Genomic DNA, 17,263 nt, shown 5'->3' on the forward strand with positions numbered 1-17,263 from the left:
ACTGAAGCATTGTGTATTGCCTGCATATTGAAAGCATTGTATAATGCCCTCTGTATAATGTGTACAGCCAACGTTTTATACGATACTTTTGCTATTCGCATAGCGCTGTATAGTTTGAAGACCTGATCTGAGAAATCTACAGCCCCCATCAATGTACTATAGTGCAGTCAGGATTACTCAGTACTCAGGAGACTGAGTAAGGACAACTCGTCCGAAACGCGTCCTCCTAGCATGGCATAATGGACTTTTTAATGGTTTTTCAATAAAGGACTTTTAATTTTTATTAAATGCACCGTGCTGGATCGACTTCTTTGAATCTTGGTTAAATTCTGTACTATGTGCAAAGAAACAAATATCCAGCTCACTCCAAGACGTCCGCACTCCTGGCGGTGGTGAAGTACGAGATTCCTCTGCTATTCAGCGTCTGAGGCACAGGTGAACAAAGGAATGTCCAGCTTCACGTTTCCATAAAAAAAACAGCTTTAATGAAAAACTTTTTTAAAATACAGTGAAACCTCGCTTAACGAGTAACCCAGTTAGCGAGTATTTCACTCAACGAGCAAAGCTTGCTGTAAATTTGTAACTGAGTTTACGAGCAAGCTTTGCCATACAAGCAAAATACTCGCCGCACACACTTCCGCTTTCGTACATCCACTGCGCTTTAACCCGCTTGTGCAGTCCACACAAACACACACAACGGATGGAACGGAAGGTAAGGTGAGATTAATATGTGTACCTTCCGTTCCATCGCCGGCCTCATGGTTCTTGTAGTTCGCCGCTACAGGCTGTGTATCTGCAACCATCGCAACGAGGGAGGAACTTCCGCTGTCAGCAGCTTCTCAAAGGCAGCGCGCTGGCCAATCAGAGGCAAGCGGCTCCTGCCTTTAACGTCAACGCTCTGGCAGCGGAAGTTCCTCCCTCGTGGCAATGGTTACCGATACACAGCCTGTACCGGCGAACTGCAAGTTCCAGGAGACCGGCGATGGAACGGAAGGTAAGGTGAGCATAATACATATATGTATGAGTGTGTGCGTGTTTCTGTGTGTATTTGTGCGTGTGTGGAATGGCACAATAGGGGACCAGGATGGGACATTTAACAAGTTGTGGAACGAATTGTCTGCATTGAATGATTTCCTATGGGAAATCTTGCTTTACTGAACGAGTAACTTGGTTAACAAGCACACTGCCAGAACGGATTGTTCTCGTTAACCAAGGTTCCACTGTACAAAGAATATTTTTCTTGTAATAAAGATAAGCCACAAAAGTATACCATCTCTGAGTCAGAAAAAATCCAAAGGTTCTTTAAACCGCACACCAGACACACTTTGAGCACATAGTTTAGCTAACCAAGGGATCGCATGAAGGCGGGCAGTGGATGAAAAAGTGGCTAACATGTATGCAGATGTCTCCAATCAAGTCTATGCAAGCCACAGAGCTGTTACCTAATCTAAAAACTTCCAGAAATAAAGCAGACTTACAGTGGCTTATCTTTATTACAAGAAAAATATTCTTTGTATTTTAAAATGTTTTTCCATTAAAGCTGTGTTTTTAAGGAAAGGTGAAGCTGGATCATTCCTTTGTTCACCTGTGCCTCAGACGCTGAACAGCAGCGGGACCTCGTGCTTCAACAGCACCAGGAGTGCGGACGTCTCGGGGTGAGCGGATATTTGTTTCTTTGCACTTACGCTTGGCTGTTATCTAATCTAAAGACTTCCATAAATAAAGCAGACACTGCAGAACCCAAATTGTCAAATTGTACAATTTTGTAAGCACCTTCATTTTCTTTGCTCTCCAGAGGGACACTCCAGGCTATCAAGTTTCTTGCAGTCCGCCCTTCTTCAGCCACAATCTTCCGAACCTTGTCATGACTGTTAGATCTTTGAAACGAAGCCTGCAAATAAGACAGTGAACAAAAACAGCAATCTTATAAGTAGCTCCATAGGAAGAATAGGCAGAAGACACAATTTCTATTTAGCTGTGTTCCAGCTATATAGCCAGTACACATTGGGGTAATATTGGCTCTTGCATAGCAAACTTTATAGTAAGTGACAGACTAGGCCTATGAGACTAAGGGGCACTTTGCACACTATGACATCGCAAGCCGATGCTGCGATGCCGTGCGCGATAGTCCCCGCCCCTGTCGCAGCTGCGATATCATGGTGAAAGCTGCCGTAGCGAACCTTATCGCTACGGCAGCTTCACACGCACTTACCTGCCCTGCGACGTCGCTCTGGCCGGCGAACCGCCTCCTTATTAAGGGGGCGGGTCGTGCGGCGTCACACGGCAGGCGGCCAATAGAAGCGGAGTGGCGGAGATGAGCAGGACGTAAACATCCCGCCTACCTTCTTCCTTCCGCACTGCCGATGGACGCAGGTAGGAGATGTTCCTCGCTCCTGCGGCTTCACACACAGCGATGTGTGCTGCCGCAGGAACGAGGAACAACATCGTAATATCGGTATTTCCCAATTCAAGTAAATGACCGAAGCTACACCAATGATACGATTACGACGCTTTTGCGCTCGTTAATCGTATCATAAAGGATTTACACACTACGATGTCGAGAGTGACGCCGGATGTGCGTCACTTTCGATTTGACCCCACCGACATCGCACCTGCGATGTCGTAGTGTGCAAAGTGCCCCTTAGTCATTTTCCAGGTCCAACCTCAAGAGCAAAGGTCAATGTATTAATTGCATAGGGACCTTTGTGCTGTCTCTATGATAGAGCTTGTAAATTTGTGAAAAAATAAGACAGCACTCAGATGTCATTAATATGTTGTTTTTTTATGGACTGTTAGGCTATGTGCCCACTTGAGCTTCCTTCCGCGGATTTTGCCGTGGAAAAACTGCGGATTTATCTGGATTTTCCAGATAAATCCGCAGGTTTCAGCAAGTACAGACACTCCCCATGTTATCCTATGGGACATGGGAAGTGTCTGTGTCCACGCTGCGGAATATGCTGCGGATGTCCCGCAGCCGCACATAACTGCATGTCAATTATTCCTGCGGATTTACCTGCGGAAATCCCATCTCTCCACTATGGAGATAGAGGCTTACCTGCCTTGTAGTGATGTGTCGGTTGCGAACGATCCGACACAAAGATCCAGCTCCCTGCAGTGACTGACAGGAGCCGGATCACCAAAGTGAGCCACTAAAATCGCTAAATGGCTTTTTTCGCCGCTGAAACCCTGCCCACCCGCGTCTAAACCCAGCCCACTCAGCTATTTAATTGGTCCCTTGTAAATGGGCGGGGTTTAGCCGTGGGTGGGCATGGTTTCAGTGGCGTCACTATAATCTAAAATATGTGTTCACCTGGGGTGAACACATATTTAATAAGGAGCCGAGAAGGATCCGAATGAGCTGGCTCTTTTTGGTGAGCAGAGCCATGGGACCCGGATCACCAAAAAGAGACGGACTGCCCATCACTACTGCCTTTGTCCCATACTTACCTGCCTTGATAGGAGACACCTGAGTCAGGACGGCAGTGGAGCTAGGAGCAGGAAGGAGGAGGTGGGTGGGGCCTGCACGAGCTCCGGTCATGTGACAGCCGGAGCTAGTTCAGGCTCGCCCAACTTCTCCTGCACAGTGCAAACGCTGACAGACACGGCGGCCGGAGAGTGTAGTGCTGCGTGATGGAGGTGAGTATGAACTCCCCGATCACTCCAGCACTTGTTCTGCATTGAGGATGCAGTGCTGAAGCCATGGTACTGTATCCTCAATGCAGAATGACCGCAGCATATCCCCAGGACATTCCGCTGTACATCCGCAGCATGGAAACAGACAAAGTTGTGCTGCGGATTTCTAGGAACTCCTTCGGAATGTCCTGCGGATATAACCGCAGGACACTTTCCCCGTGGGCACATATCCTTAGGCTATGTGCCCACGGGAGCTTGCTCCTGCAGATTTTGCCACGGAAAAACTTCAGATTTATCTGGATTTTCTAGATAAATCCACAGGTTTTAGCATGTACAGACACTCCCCATGTTATCCTATGGGACATGGGGAGTGTCTGTGTCCATGCTGCGGAATGTGCGGCTGCGAAATATGCTGCGGATGTCCCGCAGCCGCACATAACTGCATGTCAATTATTCCTGCGGATTTACCTGAGGAAATCCCGGCGCTCCACTATGGAGATAGAGGCCGGGACTTCTGCAGGTAATCCGCAGAATGTCCGCAGGTTTACCGCAGCTATTTCGCTGGAATCACGCAGCTAAAAATAGCTGCGGGTTCCGGGGGTCAGCTGCGGGAAACCTGCGGACATAACTGTGGATATGCAAGCTCTCGTGGGCACATAGCCTTAGATAGGAGAAAGAAGCCTATAGTCCAAAAAGTAATTTCAATGTAGGTAAGAACAGACAGAAAAAACCTAATATATTATCTGTATTCCTCCAATGTAATCAAGCATCAGACAAGATACACATATACACAATAAATATTTTATTGTGACTCACAACTGCACAATAAAAATAGAATTTAAAAGTTAAAGGGAACCGGCCACCAGGATTTTCCCTTATGAGTTGCGGCCACCACCAATAAGCTCTTATATACAGTATTCTGGAATGCTGTATATAAGACACCAGGCCGCTGTGCAGAAAGTAAAAACCTCTTTTGCAATACTCACCTAGGGGGCGGTCCGGTCCGATGGTTGTCACTGCTCTCCGGTATCATGCCTCCTCCATCTTGTACGATCGCTGACCTCCTGCCCAGCCCCATGTGCATGACGCATCCTGCATCATCCACACAGAGGCCACCATTGTGCTCCTCTACAATCACATTTTGATCTGCCCGGCTGAGAGCACATCAAAGTATTGTAGTGCGCATGCGGTCTTTGAGATTTCCTCGCCCATGCACATTACAGAACTTTGCTCTGCCCTCAGCAAGGCAGATCAGAGTGCGCCTGCGCACAGGACAAGTCATGCACACGGGGCTGGGCAGGAGGATGGCGATCGCACAAGATGGAGAAGACGAAAAACTGAGAGCAGCGACACCCATTGGACAGGACCGCCCCATAGCGGAGTATAATAAAGGTGTTTTTTTATATTATACAGATCAGCCTGGGCTCTTATATACGATATTCCAGAATGGTGATGGTGACCGCAGCTCATAAGGGAAATATCTGGTGACAGGTTCCCTTTAATAATAAAAACAAAGAACAATGAAAGCAAGGGGAGGCCAATGAGCGACACAAAATAACTAAGATAAGATTACAAGGATAGTCGTCACCACATGACAGAAACCTATGAAGCAGTAATGAAAACAGGTGTATATAGAAACATACAGTAGAGATCAAAAGTAGAGAACAACACACAATTTCCTAAATGTTAAGGTCATTGTGTAGTCCTAAGTGATTATCTCCTAACATGAGTAATCTAGCAGTATTTTAAGCTCATTTCATAAATTGAATTTTTTTAAAAGCACATAATAAAAATGTAAATGAGATAAATGTAAAAGAACACTGATCAAAATTAGAGAACACTTTCAGATACCTGCAGGTTATTGGTGGTAATCTACATAAGCAAGGGTGGTTGACCTTAGGGAGATCAACATCCAACACCACGGAGGCACCATCACGTGTTTCTCAACGCAGTGATTATAGAGCAATGCCCCCTAGGAGCTATTCAAAACAAGATAGCCTGCGGAGACACCATCACATGTGTCTCAACGCTGGCAGGAAACTAGCCAGGTCTTCACCAGGAAGGAACAACCACGGGAAGGGCAGTCTCCAGTCAAGGAGACCACCTATGCCAAACATGGTATCCATCCACAGACAGCCGTTTTGGGGTATTTGCCCCTCATCAGTGTGGTGGAGTAGGAAACTGGCTAGTGGGAGCAATGCCTAGTAGAAGACTACATAAGCAAGGATGGTTGACCTTAGGGGGCATTACTCTAGAATCACTGCGTTAAGAAACACGTGATGGTGTCTCCGCGGTGTTGGATGTTGATCTCCCTAGACCATTCTTCTTTGGCAAACTGCTCCAGGTCCCTGAGATTTGAAGGGTGCCTTCTCCAAACTGCCATTTTGAGATCTCTCCACAGGTCTTCTATGGGATTCAGGTCTGGACTCATTGCTGGCCACTTTAGTAGTCTCCAGTGCTTTCTCTCAAACCATTTTCTAGTGCTTTTTGAAGTGTGTTTTGGATCATTGTCCTGCTGGAAAACCCATGACCTCTGAGGAAGACCCAGCTTTCTCACACTGGGGACTACTTTATGCTGCAAAATTTGTTGGTAGTCTTCAGACTTTATAATGCCATGCACACAGTCAAGCAGTCCAGTGCCAGAGGCAGCAAAGCAACCCCAAAACATCAGGGAACCTCCGCCATGTTTGACTGTAGGGACCGTGTTCTTTTCTTTGAATGTCTCTTTTTTTTCCTGTAAACTCTATGTTGATGGCTTTTCTCAAAAAGCTCTACTTTTGTCTCATCTGACCAGAGAACATTCTTCCAAAATGTTTTAGGCTTGCTCAGGTAAGTTTTGGCAAACTCCAGCCTGGCTTTTTTATGTCTCGGGGTAAGAAGTGGGGTCTTCCTGGGTATCCTACCATACAGTCCCTTATCATTCAGACGCCGACGGATAGTATGGGTTGACACTGTTGTACCCTCGGACTGCAGGGCAGCTTGAACTTGTTTGGATGTTAGTCGAGGTTCTTTATCCACCATCCGCACAATCTTGCGTTGAAATCTCTTGTCAATTTTTCTTTTCCTTCCACATCTAGGGAGGTTAGTCACAGTGTCATGGGCTTTAAACTTCTTGATGACACTGCGCACCATAGACATAGGAACTTTCAGGTCTTTGGAAATGGACTTGAAGCCTTGAGATTGCTCATGCTTCCTCACAATTTGGATTCTCAAGTCCTCAGACAGTTCTTTGGTCTTCTTTCTTTTCTCCATGCTCAATGTGGTACACACAAGGACACAGGACAGAGGTTGAGTCAACTTTAAAGGGAACCGGTCATCAGAAATTTGGCTTTCAACCTAAATGTTTCCCCCTCTGCAGCTCCTGGGCTGCATTCTAGTAAGGTTCCTGTACTTTTTGTGCCCCCTTTTAAACCAAAATAAATACTTTATAAAGTTATACCTTTTGGTATGAAAATCTTGTAAATTCTCCATGGGGGCGGGCCGTCTGGTGTCTGTTGCTGTCCCTTACGCCGTCCCCCCACGCTCCAAATCATCCCTCAGGACGCCGCCCACTGCACCCGAGGTCCCGTGCACGCCAGGACACCTGGTGACGTGGTCGCAGGCATGAGAGTATGGGCGGCGCTGTGATTGCATCGCAAGTGCCCACCCATATTCTCGTGGCCGCGCTCTCCCCTCTGTACGTCGTTCAGATCCTCTCCGCTTCTCCTGTGCTGTGCTGCTCCGCTCCTCCCATCTATTTCCTGCTGCAGGGTACGATGGGAAGGAGGTGACGTCTGGTCATTTGGCCGGCGCAGAACGCTGGAGGCAGAGGGGAAAGGGCGGGCACGAGAGTATGGGCGGGCACTTGCGATGCAATCACAGTGCCGCCCATACTCTCGTGCCTGCGACCACGTCACCAGGTGTCCTGGTGTGCACGGGACCTCGGGCGCAGTGGGCGGTGTCCTGGAATATGAAATGGAGCAATGGGGGACGGTGTCAATCTGCAGGAGGGACAGCAACGGACACCAGACGGCCCGCCCCCATGGAGAATTTACAAGATTTTCATACCAAAAGGTATAACTTTCTAAAGTATTTATTTTGGTTTAAAAGGGGGCACAAAAAGTATAGGAAACTTACTAGAATGCAGACCACGAGCTGCAGAGGGGAAACATTTAGGTTGAAAGCCAAATTTCTGATGACAGGTTCCCTTTAATCCATGTCAACTGGCTGCAAGTGTGATTTAGTTATTGCCAACACCTGTTAGGTGCCACAGGTAAGTTACAGGTGCTGTTAATTACAAAAATTAGAGAAGCATCACATGATTTTTCACACAGTGCCAATACTTTTGTCCACCCCTTTTTTATGTTTGGTGTGGAATTATATCCAATTTGGCTTTATGACACATTATTTTTTTTTTCATTGAAGACAAATTAAATGAATACAATAATACCAAAGAATTTGTGATTGCAATCATTTTCAGGAAGAAACTGAGTATTCTCTGACAGAATTGCAGGGGTGCCAATACTTTTGGCCAGCACTGTATATGGATACGTCGGTGTCTGAAAGACTTGAAGACTGCTCCAAAAACTCTCTGGAAAAAAAGGAGCTTTGCAAATTGGTTTCTGCATGAAAAAAACTCATGGTTTTGACGAGTCAAAAACTTAGGTGAACATAGCCTAAAGGTTAGAGTTTCTCCTTGTGGAGAGTGTCAAGTATGCATAGGGGAATTACAGGCCACGCGATGCTTCCCTGTAAATGAAATCTGCAGAGAGGAAGAAGAGGAGGACTCTCCGGTATTAGTGTAGCATGTGTCCACCTCTACCAAATAAAACAAACAAAATGTGTCCACTTCTCCAAAATGAAAAAAGTAAATAATAAAAATGCATCGGGATATTACAGGTTACGCAATGCTATCCTGGGAATTAAATATGCAGAGAGGAAGAGGAGTACTCTCCTAAGGGCTCGCTCCCACCAGTGTAATTTCTGTCTGAGTGCGATCCCACGTGGAGGTCCCCCAACGTACGTTTCGCCTATATTTATGACCGCTTATTCATGGGGAGATATGATCTGTGGTAATAGTAATGAGTGAGCTCTACCATGCTCGGGTGCTCGTAACCAGTAGTTGGATGCTCGGATGGGCGTGACTTGACTACCCGAGTATATTGGTAGTAAATGGGGAACTCGAGCATTTTTTTGGGAACTCTTCCAGAAAAATGCTCGAGTTCCCCATTGACTTCCATTATACTCACTACCAGTCGCGACCATCCGATCATCCAACTGCTCGTTACGAGTACTGAGCATCCAAAACGGAAGCCATTACTGTTAAATGACAGTATAAAAGTATAACTGGCAGAGACATCCTTCCAGGAGTCTGAAAAAGAGGCAGCAACCTCTACAAGAGCAGTAATGGAAGGACTCTCCTGTTATTTATAGAGGTTTACGTGCAAAAAAATTAGTGTAACAAAGGCACCATCAGTGGCAGATACCACTTCCAGACACCAGGTCCGGTGTAAAGTAAGGCTATGTGTGCATATTGCTTTTTTAAGACGCTGCGTTTTGTGCGTTTTTTGGCGCTAAAACGCAAAAAAACACACCCATGGCAAAAACGCAGAGGTAAAAACACATGTAATTTTACCGCGTTTTGGTGCATTTTTGGCTGCGTTTTTGTTCACTGCGTTTTGCTGCGTTTTTCCAATGCATTGCATGGGTGGAAAATGCAGTAAAATGCAGAAAAAAAATGACATGACCATTTTTCTCAGCTCAACAACGCAGCTAAAAAAAAAAAAGCTGTGTGCGGACAACAAAAATAAAAACTCATAGGCTTGCTAGGGAAGCTCAATCAAGTTTGGATCCCAAAAACGCAGCAGAAAAACGCGCAAAAACGCCGTGAAACACGCACTGTGTGCAAATAGCCTAAATCACCTGAAAGGGAGGTAAACTTCGGAAGTCAGCCACAGCGGTGCCAAAACCACAACTGGTCTTATATTGATGAGAGGCGTCAATATCCTAGCCCTGGGCAGACCATTTAAGAATGTTCCCATGTGTTTATTCCACTGTAGGGTTTATTGTGGAAATGAACATTTTATTGCATACAGGTCATTTCATGTCAGAGAATCTTCATTGAATTTTATGTATCTGCCCCGTGTGAACGTTGCCCTAAAGGGTTATCCCCATCACCATGGATGCATATGGTCAGATAGTGATGGGGGGAAATAATTAGAACTTTTGTAATTGACTGTTTATTCCTGACTCTTGTTTTAAGCTGATTGTCTAGGAGACAGACCATCGCCGCCGTCTAGGAGACAGACCATCGCCACCGTCTAGGAGACAGACCACCACAGCCGCCGTCTAGGAGACAGACCACCACAGCCGCCGTCTAGGAGACAGACCACCACAGCCGCCGTCTAGGAGACAGACCATCGCCGCCGTCTAGGAGACAGACCATCGCCGCCGTGTAGGAGACAGACCATCGCCGCCGTCTAGGAGACAGACCACCACAGCCGCCGTCTAGGAGACAGACCATCGCCACCGTCTAGGAGACAGACCATCGCCGCCGTGTAGGAGACAGACCATCGCCGCCGTCTAGGAGACAGACCACCACAGCCGCCGTCTAGGAGACAGACCATCGCCACCGTCTAGGAGACAGACCACCACAGCCGCCGTCTAGGAGACAGACCATCGCCGCCGTCTAGGAGACAGACCATCGCCGCCGTCTAGGAGACAGACCACCACAGCCGCCGTCTAGGAGACAGACCATCGCCGCCGTCTAGGAGACAGACCATCGCCACCGTCTAGGAGACAGACTGTCAGAGTTCCGGGATTTCCAGTTTTCTTTTGAAGGATCTTGCCCTTTGTTAACATGGAGTTTTCTGTTCTGTTGCCCTACTTCCTGTCCATCTGTTTAAAAGCCGCCCCTAAACTTAGTCTAGTTGCCTGAGTATATTGCTTCCTGTGTACTCCTGCCCTGCTGCTCTCATCTCCTGATTGCTGTTTGGATCCAGTGGAAACACCTGACACCAGCTCTGGACTTCACCTCTCATCCAACTGTGCTCGGACTCTGTCTGCTGTGTCTGGTCGGCATTTCTGCCTGGTCCCTTCCGTTCATATCCACCCTAGGACTCACATCACGTACGGACATTTTTTGGACTATATCTGTTGCCCTTTTTGTGTCCCGGCTGCTGTGCATTTAGGCCTTCTGGGGTGATTGCCGGACAGCCCCTGTATAGGGGTTCGCTCCTGGTGGTCTCCCTGGGGGAGTCCGGTGTGCAGCCCCGGGGATTCCCTTTTGCTCTGAACCCAGCAGGTATTTACTGTGTTTATGTTCCACTGTGTATATACTGTTCTGTGTGCATATTGCGGTTACATATTACTGTGTATATTCTGTTCTGTGTGCATATTGCGGTTACATATTACTGTGTATATTTTGTTCTGTTTACATATTGCGGTTACTTATTATTGTGTATATTCTGTTCTGTGCACATTTTGCGGTTACATATTATAAAACGTCTTTTGCACCAAGAACTCGTCTCTGGTTGTCATTGCCCTAACGCAATCGAAATCCTCAGTACATACAATAGTATTACACAGACCACCACAGCCGCCGTCTAGGAGACAGACCATCGCCGCCGTCTAGGAGACAGACCACCACAGCCGCCGTCTAGGAGACAGACCACCGCCGCCGCCGTCTAGGAGACAGACCATCGCCGCCGTCTAGGAGACAGACCATCGCCGCCGTCTAGGAGACAGACCACCACAGCCGCCGTCTAGGAGACAGACCACCACAGCCGCCGTCTAGGAGACAGACCACCACAGCCGCCGTCTAGGAGACAGACCATCGCCACCGTCTAGGAGACAGACCACCGCCGCCGCCGTCTAGGAGACAGACCACCGCCGCCGTCTAGGAGACAGGCCGCCGCCGTCTAGGAGACAGACCACCGCCGTCTAGGAGACAGACCATCGCCGCCGTCTAGGAGACAGACCACAGCCGCCGCCGTCTAGGAGACAGACCACTGCAGCCGTCAAGGAGACAGACCACTGCAGCCGTCAAGGGGACAGACCACCGCCGCCGTCTAGGAGACAGACCACCGCCGCCGTCTAGCTTATAAGCCCCACCCTGAAACAGACTGGAATTATGAGGTAACTATGTTCCAACAACCCAGGAACGCTCCATAGAAAAGAGCAGGTACGCACTGTGCATGATCTGCTATACAGCAGCAGTGGTCGGTCTCCAAGGCAATGAATTGTAAACTGTATTAATATTTCAAGACTGGTTGCATATTTTGAGAAACAGTAAAAATTACAAAATTCCTTGGCTCTATCCAATCTGTCAAGCTGGGAATAAGCCTGCACAGCTTTCTAGCATTTCATAGTGCACGGCCCCTTCGCTTTTGGTGAGGGGCTCAGGACATGGCCCCCCTACTGATCGTAACTTTACCATGTGACTGACACCTCCGATGTTTTCCATGATAATAGGGACCCTGAATATTTCAGTAGAAAACACTTCCGTGTACCCCTTTACAAGAAAGCTGTGGGTGAGCAGCGCGAAGAGACAACGTATCTCAGCCAATAAGCGACTTTCTATGGGGGAAATGATAAAAGGAGATTTATGGAAATAGAAATCCCTATGCTGGGCCATTAGTGGCTGCTCAATGGGGTCCGCGCTCCAATAAGGAGCGGAATGAAGCCCCTTCGCCATCTGCGGCTTGTCTGGATTGGCAGCCATGGCCCAGTATACGTTCCTGGCACAGTGACCAACAATGGCCAGACCTCTGCCACTGGCCACCAGCATACACTCTGCAGCCTGCACTGCAGAATACTAGAGGCAGCAATGGCAGCCGAGACATCTACATGTGCCGCCCCTGGCCACAGCCAGAGCACCCCATGACTGCTGGAAGAATCCAGGCAAGAAACCATCACACACGTCCCTTACCATCCGGCCGCCGTAGCGCTCCCTCCGCCCTCCCGTGTCACCGGCAACTGACCGGAAAGGCGGGAAGCGCAGGCGCCGGGCTCAGGGGGCGTGGTCTCCGTAGCCAAATCCTGGGACATAGGGCGGAAGCTGCGATGTGATTGGTTGAACTGTGCAAGACGTCTTTGACAAGGGACGGTTTTTGGCCAATCATATTCCAGAAATGTTTACTGGCGAGTTGTTTGTAAGCTGTGAGCGCCATGGTAACTACGTTCGCTGCCGGAAGTGCTTGACAGGTGACTGGTGCAGTGACAGGGGGCGGGTGTATGACGTCACACGCACAGCTGATTTCTCCCAGGCACGGACATCGTCCCTCCATGTGCAGCTGTCCACACGGGACCGAGCAGAGACACGGGCGGAGCAGAGACGGACAGAGCAGAGACACGGACGGAGCAGAGACACGGGCTGAGCAGAAACAGACGGAACAGAGACACGGACGGTGCAGAGACAGACGGAGCAGAGACACGGGCAGCGCAGAGACAGACATAGAGCAGAGACAGACATAGAGCAGAGACACGGGCGGCGCAGAGACACGGGCGGCGCAGAGATAGACATAGAGCAGAGACACGGGCGGCGCAGAGATAGACATAGAGCAGAGACACTGGCGGAGCAGAGACACGGGCGGAGCAGAGATAGACATAGAGCAGAGACACGGGCGGCGCAGAGACACGGGCGGAGCAGAGATAGACATAGAGCAGAGACACTGGCGGTGCAGAGACAGACGGAGCAGAGACACGGACGGTGCAGAGACACGGGCAGCGCAGAGACACGGGCGGCGCAGAGACAGACGGAGCAGAGACACGGGCGGCGCAGAGACAGACGGAGCAGAGACACGGGCGGAGCAGAGACACGGGCGGAGCAGAGACACGGGCGGTGCAGAGACGGAGCAGAGACAGACATGGAGCAGAGACACGGGTGGCGCAGAGACAGACGGAGCAGAGACACGGGCGGCGCAGAGACACGGGCGGCGCAGAGACAGACGGAGCAGAGACACGGGCGGCGCAGAGACAGACGGAGCAGAGACACGGGCGGCGCAGAGACAGACGGAGCAGAGACACGGGCGGCGCAGAGACAGACGGAGCAGAGACACGGGCGGCGCAGAGACAGACAGAGCAGAGACACGGGCGGTGCAGAGACGGGCGGTGCAGAGACAGACGGAGCAGAGACACGGGCGGCACAGAGACAGACAGAGCAGAGACACGGGCGGCACAGAGACAGACGGAGCAGAGACACGGGCGGTGCAGAGATAGAGATAGATGGAGCAGAGACACGGGCGGCGCAGAGATAGACGGAGCAGAGACACGGGCGGCGCAGAGATAGATGGAGCAGAGACACGGGCGGCGCAGAGATAGACGGAGCAGAGACACGGGCGGCGCAGAGACGGAGCAGAGACACGGGCGGCGCAGAGACAGACGGAGCAGAGACACGGGCGGCGCAGAGACAGATGGAGCAGAGACACGGGCGGCGCAGAGATACGGGCGGTGCAGAGATAAATGGAGCAGAGACACGGGCGGCGCAGAGACAGACAGAGCAGAGACACGGGCGGCGCAGAGACAGACATAGAGCAGAGACACGGGCGGCGCAGGGACAGACAGAGCAGAGATACGGGCGGTGCAGGGACAGACAGAGCAGAGACACGGGCGGCGCAGGGACAGACAGAGCAGAGACACGGGTGGCGCAGAGACAGACTGAGCAGAGATACGGGCGGTGCAGGGACAGACGGAGCAGAGACACGGGCGGTGTAGAGACAGACAGAGCAGAGACACGGGCGGCGCAGAGACACGGGCGGCGCAGAGACACGGGCGGCGCAGAGACACGGGCGGCGCAGAGATAGACGTGGAGCAGAGACACGGGCGGCGCAGAGACAGACATAGAGCAGAGACACGGGCGGTGCAGAGATAGACGTGGAGCAGAGACACGGGCGGCGCAGAGACAGACATGGAGCAGAGACACGGGCGGCGCAGAGACAGACATGGAGCAGAGACACGGGCGGCGCAGAGACAGACATGGAGCAGAGACACGGGCGGCGCAGAGACAGACATGGAGCAGAGACACGGGCGGCGCAGAGACAGACATGGAGCAGAGACACGGGCGGCGCAGAGACAGACATGGAGCAGAGACACGGGCGGCGCAGAGACAGACATGGAGCAGAGACACGGGCGGCGCAGAGACAGACATGGAGCAGAGACACGGGCGGCGCAGAGACAGACATAGAGCAGAGACACGGGCGGCGCAGAGACAGACATAGAGCAGAGACACGGGCGGCGCAGAGACAGACATAGAGCAGAGACACGGGCGGCGCAGAGACAGACGGAGCAGAGACACGGGCGGCGCAGAGACAGACGGAGCAGAGACACGGGCGGCGCAGAGACAGACGGAGCAGAGACACGGGCGGCGCAGAGATACGGGCGGTGCAGAGATAAATGGAGCAGAGACACGGGCGGCGCAGAGACAGACATAGAGCAGAGACACGGGCGGCGCAGAGACAGACATAGAGCAGAGACACGGGCGGCGCAGGGACAGACAGAGCAGAGATACGGGCGGTGCAGGGACAGACAGAGCAGAGACACGGGCGGCGCAGGGACAGACAGAGCAGAGACACGGGTGGCGCAGAGACAGACGGAGCAGAGATACGGGCGGTGCAGGGACAGACAGAGCAGAGATACGGGCGGTGCAGGGACAGACAGAGCAGAGACACGGGCGGCGCAGGGACAGACAGAGCAGAGACACGGGTGGCGCAGAGACAGACGGAGCAGAGATACGGGCGGTGCAGAGACAGACGGTGCAGAGACAGACGGAGCAGAAACACGGGCGGTGCAGAGACAGATTTATTTAATCGTATGAATGTATACCTTACCATCATATAAAAATAAACACCAGACAATAGACAGTGATTGAAAAATATCAAAAGGATAAAAATCAAAGTTGAATATCAAGATTTTCTATATATGCAATAGCATTATCATTTACAATATAGAAATCATTCTTGTCACCATGGTAGGATCTCAGGGGGCACGCCTCAACAATGTGCTGGATAGTTTGACGATCTGCTCCACAGTCACAGGTCGGAGAGTCATATTTTCCCCACTTATACATAAAATCTGCACAGACGCCAAAGTTTGTTCTGATACGATTTAGAGTAACCCATGTTTTCCTTGGTAGATTGAAGCCTGGTGGAGGGTTTTGTAAATTAGGGAACATTTGGGGATCACCTTCTACTACATTGACTCAAAGTTCTCGCCATTTCTCCTCTAAATTGAAGTCTTGTTCATGCAAGGTGATTGCAGTTCGGATGGATGGGTGTCTTGATTTCAATCGTTGTATTGTTACATCTCTGATATTTTGGTATATTGGAAGTTTTTCATTATTCACTACTTTAGTGTATTCTTTAAGTAGGAGCTTTTGTCTTCTTAGATTTGCGGGTGCGATATGACCCAGCACAGGTAACCAGTGAACAGGTGTAGGTCTAATAGCACCAGATATTATACGCAAAGAGTTGTTCAGCTGAGTGTCAATTAAGTTTACGTGACATCTATTTAACCATGCTGGAGCACAGTATTCTGCAGCAGAGTACACCAGGGCAAGAGTAGATGTTCTCAAAACAGATGTTGCCGAGCCCCAGGAGGATCCACATAGTTTCTGAATAATATTATAACGTGCTTTCAGTTTCTGTGCCAATTTATCCAGATGGGATTTAAAAGTTAGACTTCTATCAAGGATTACACCTAAATACTTAGGAATGAAATTGTGTTTAACAGATTGGCCTTCAAATTGTACTTTAAGTTCAGTCTTGGCACTTGCATTGTGTAAATGAAAGCAACAAACTTCCGTTTTTGATGGGTTAGGTTTTAATCTCCATTGTCGGAAGTACTTTCCCATTACACTAAGATCTTTTGTAAGAACATCCTCTGCTTCCTCCATTGTTTTGCTTACCATAGCAAGTGCCCAGTCATCAGCATATCCAAATTTCCGTGACACTGTTTTAGGAATATCAGCTAGGTACAGGGCAAACAGGAGAGGTGCCAGCACTGATCCCTGGGCCAGTCCGTTGTTTAAAGATTTCTTACAACTGGTTGAATCGCCCATAATAAGATGAAAAGTTCGATTTGCAATCATATTGTTCAAGAGGTACATAATTTTCTTACATGGAATCACCTTCAGAAATTGATATAAAAGTCCTTCCCTCCACACAGTATCATATGCGGCAGAGAGATCGATATATGCCCCTGAAACTTTCTTGTTCTTCTGGAATTCAGCTTCAATGAGAGTTGTCAAAGCTAAGACTTGGTCACTACAGTTTTGAGCAGGTCTGAAGCCGGCTTGCACTATAGGTATTGAGTCAAAAATCTTTAGACTGATCTTGTTATATATTAAGCGTTCTAAGAGCTTATATAAGCAACTCAACAAGGCAATGGCTCTATAGCTTGATGGATTATCTTCAGGCTTCCCAGGTTTTAACAATGCAATTATTTTGGCATGTTTTAATTTACTAGGGACTAGAGATGAGCGAACCGGTCCCGGTTCGGCTCGAGGTCGGTTCGCCGAACGGAGGTCCCGTTCGAGTTCGGCTCGTCGAACGTTCGACGAACCGAACTCGAACTGCATAGGAAACAATGGCAGGCAATCACAAACACAGAAAAACACCTAGAAAACACCCTCAAAGGTGTCCAAAAGGTGACAAAC

The 17,263-nt window shown here is 49.6% G+C and overlaps 1 protein-coding gene across 2 annotated transcripts in view; it reads right to left on the bottom strand.

Annotated features, from left to right (window-relative positions):
• SCAPER (S-phase cyclin A associated protein in the ER) overlaps positions 1–12,597 on the bottom strand; it is a 542,550-nt gene extending 529,953 nt beyond the window's left edge. For both annotated transcript variants that reach the window (XM_075345474.1, XM_075345473.1), the window contains exons 1-2: positions 12,542–12,597; positions 1,774–1,891 (exon numbers count right to left, since the gene is read on the bottom strand). In XM_075345474.1, the coding sequence (XP_075201589.1) occupies positions 1,774–1,891; positions 12,542–12,544 (121 nt within the window). In that variant the 5' untranslated portion in view covers positions 12,545–12,597. The remainder of the gene's footprint in view (positions 1–1,773; positions 1,892–12,541) is intronic.
• Positions 12,598–17,263: the final 4,666 nt, after the last annotated feature.

The sequence above is a fragment of the Anomaloglossus baeobatrachus genome, chromosome 4 (assembly GCF_048569485.1).
Source record: "Anomaloglossus baeobatrachus isolate aAnoBae1 chromosome 4, aAnoBae1.hap1, whole genome shotgun sequence".
Lineage (NCBI taxonomy): Eukaryota > Metazoa > Chordata > Amphibia > Anura > Aromobatidae > Anomaloglossus > Anomaloglossus baeobatrachus.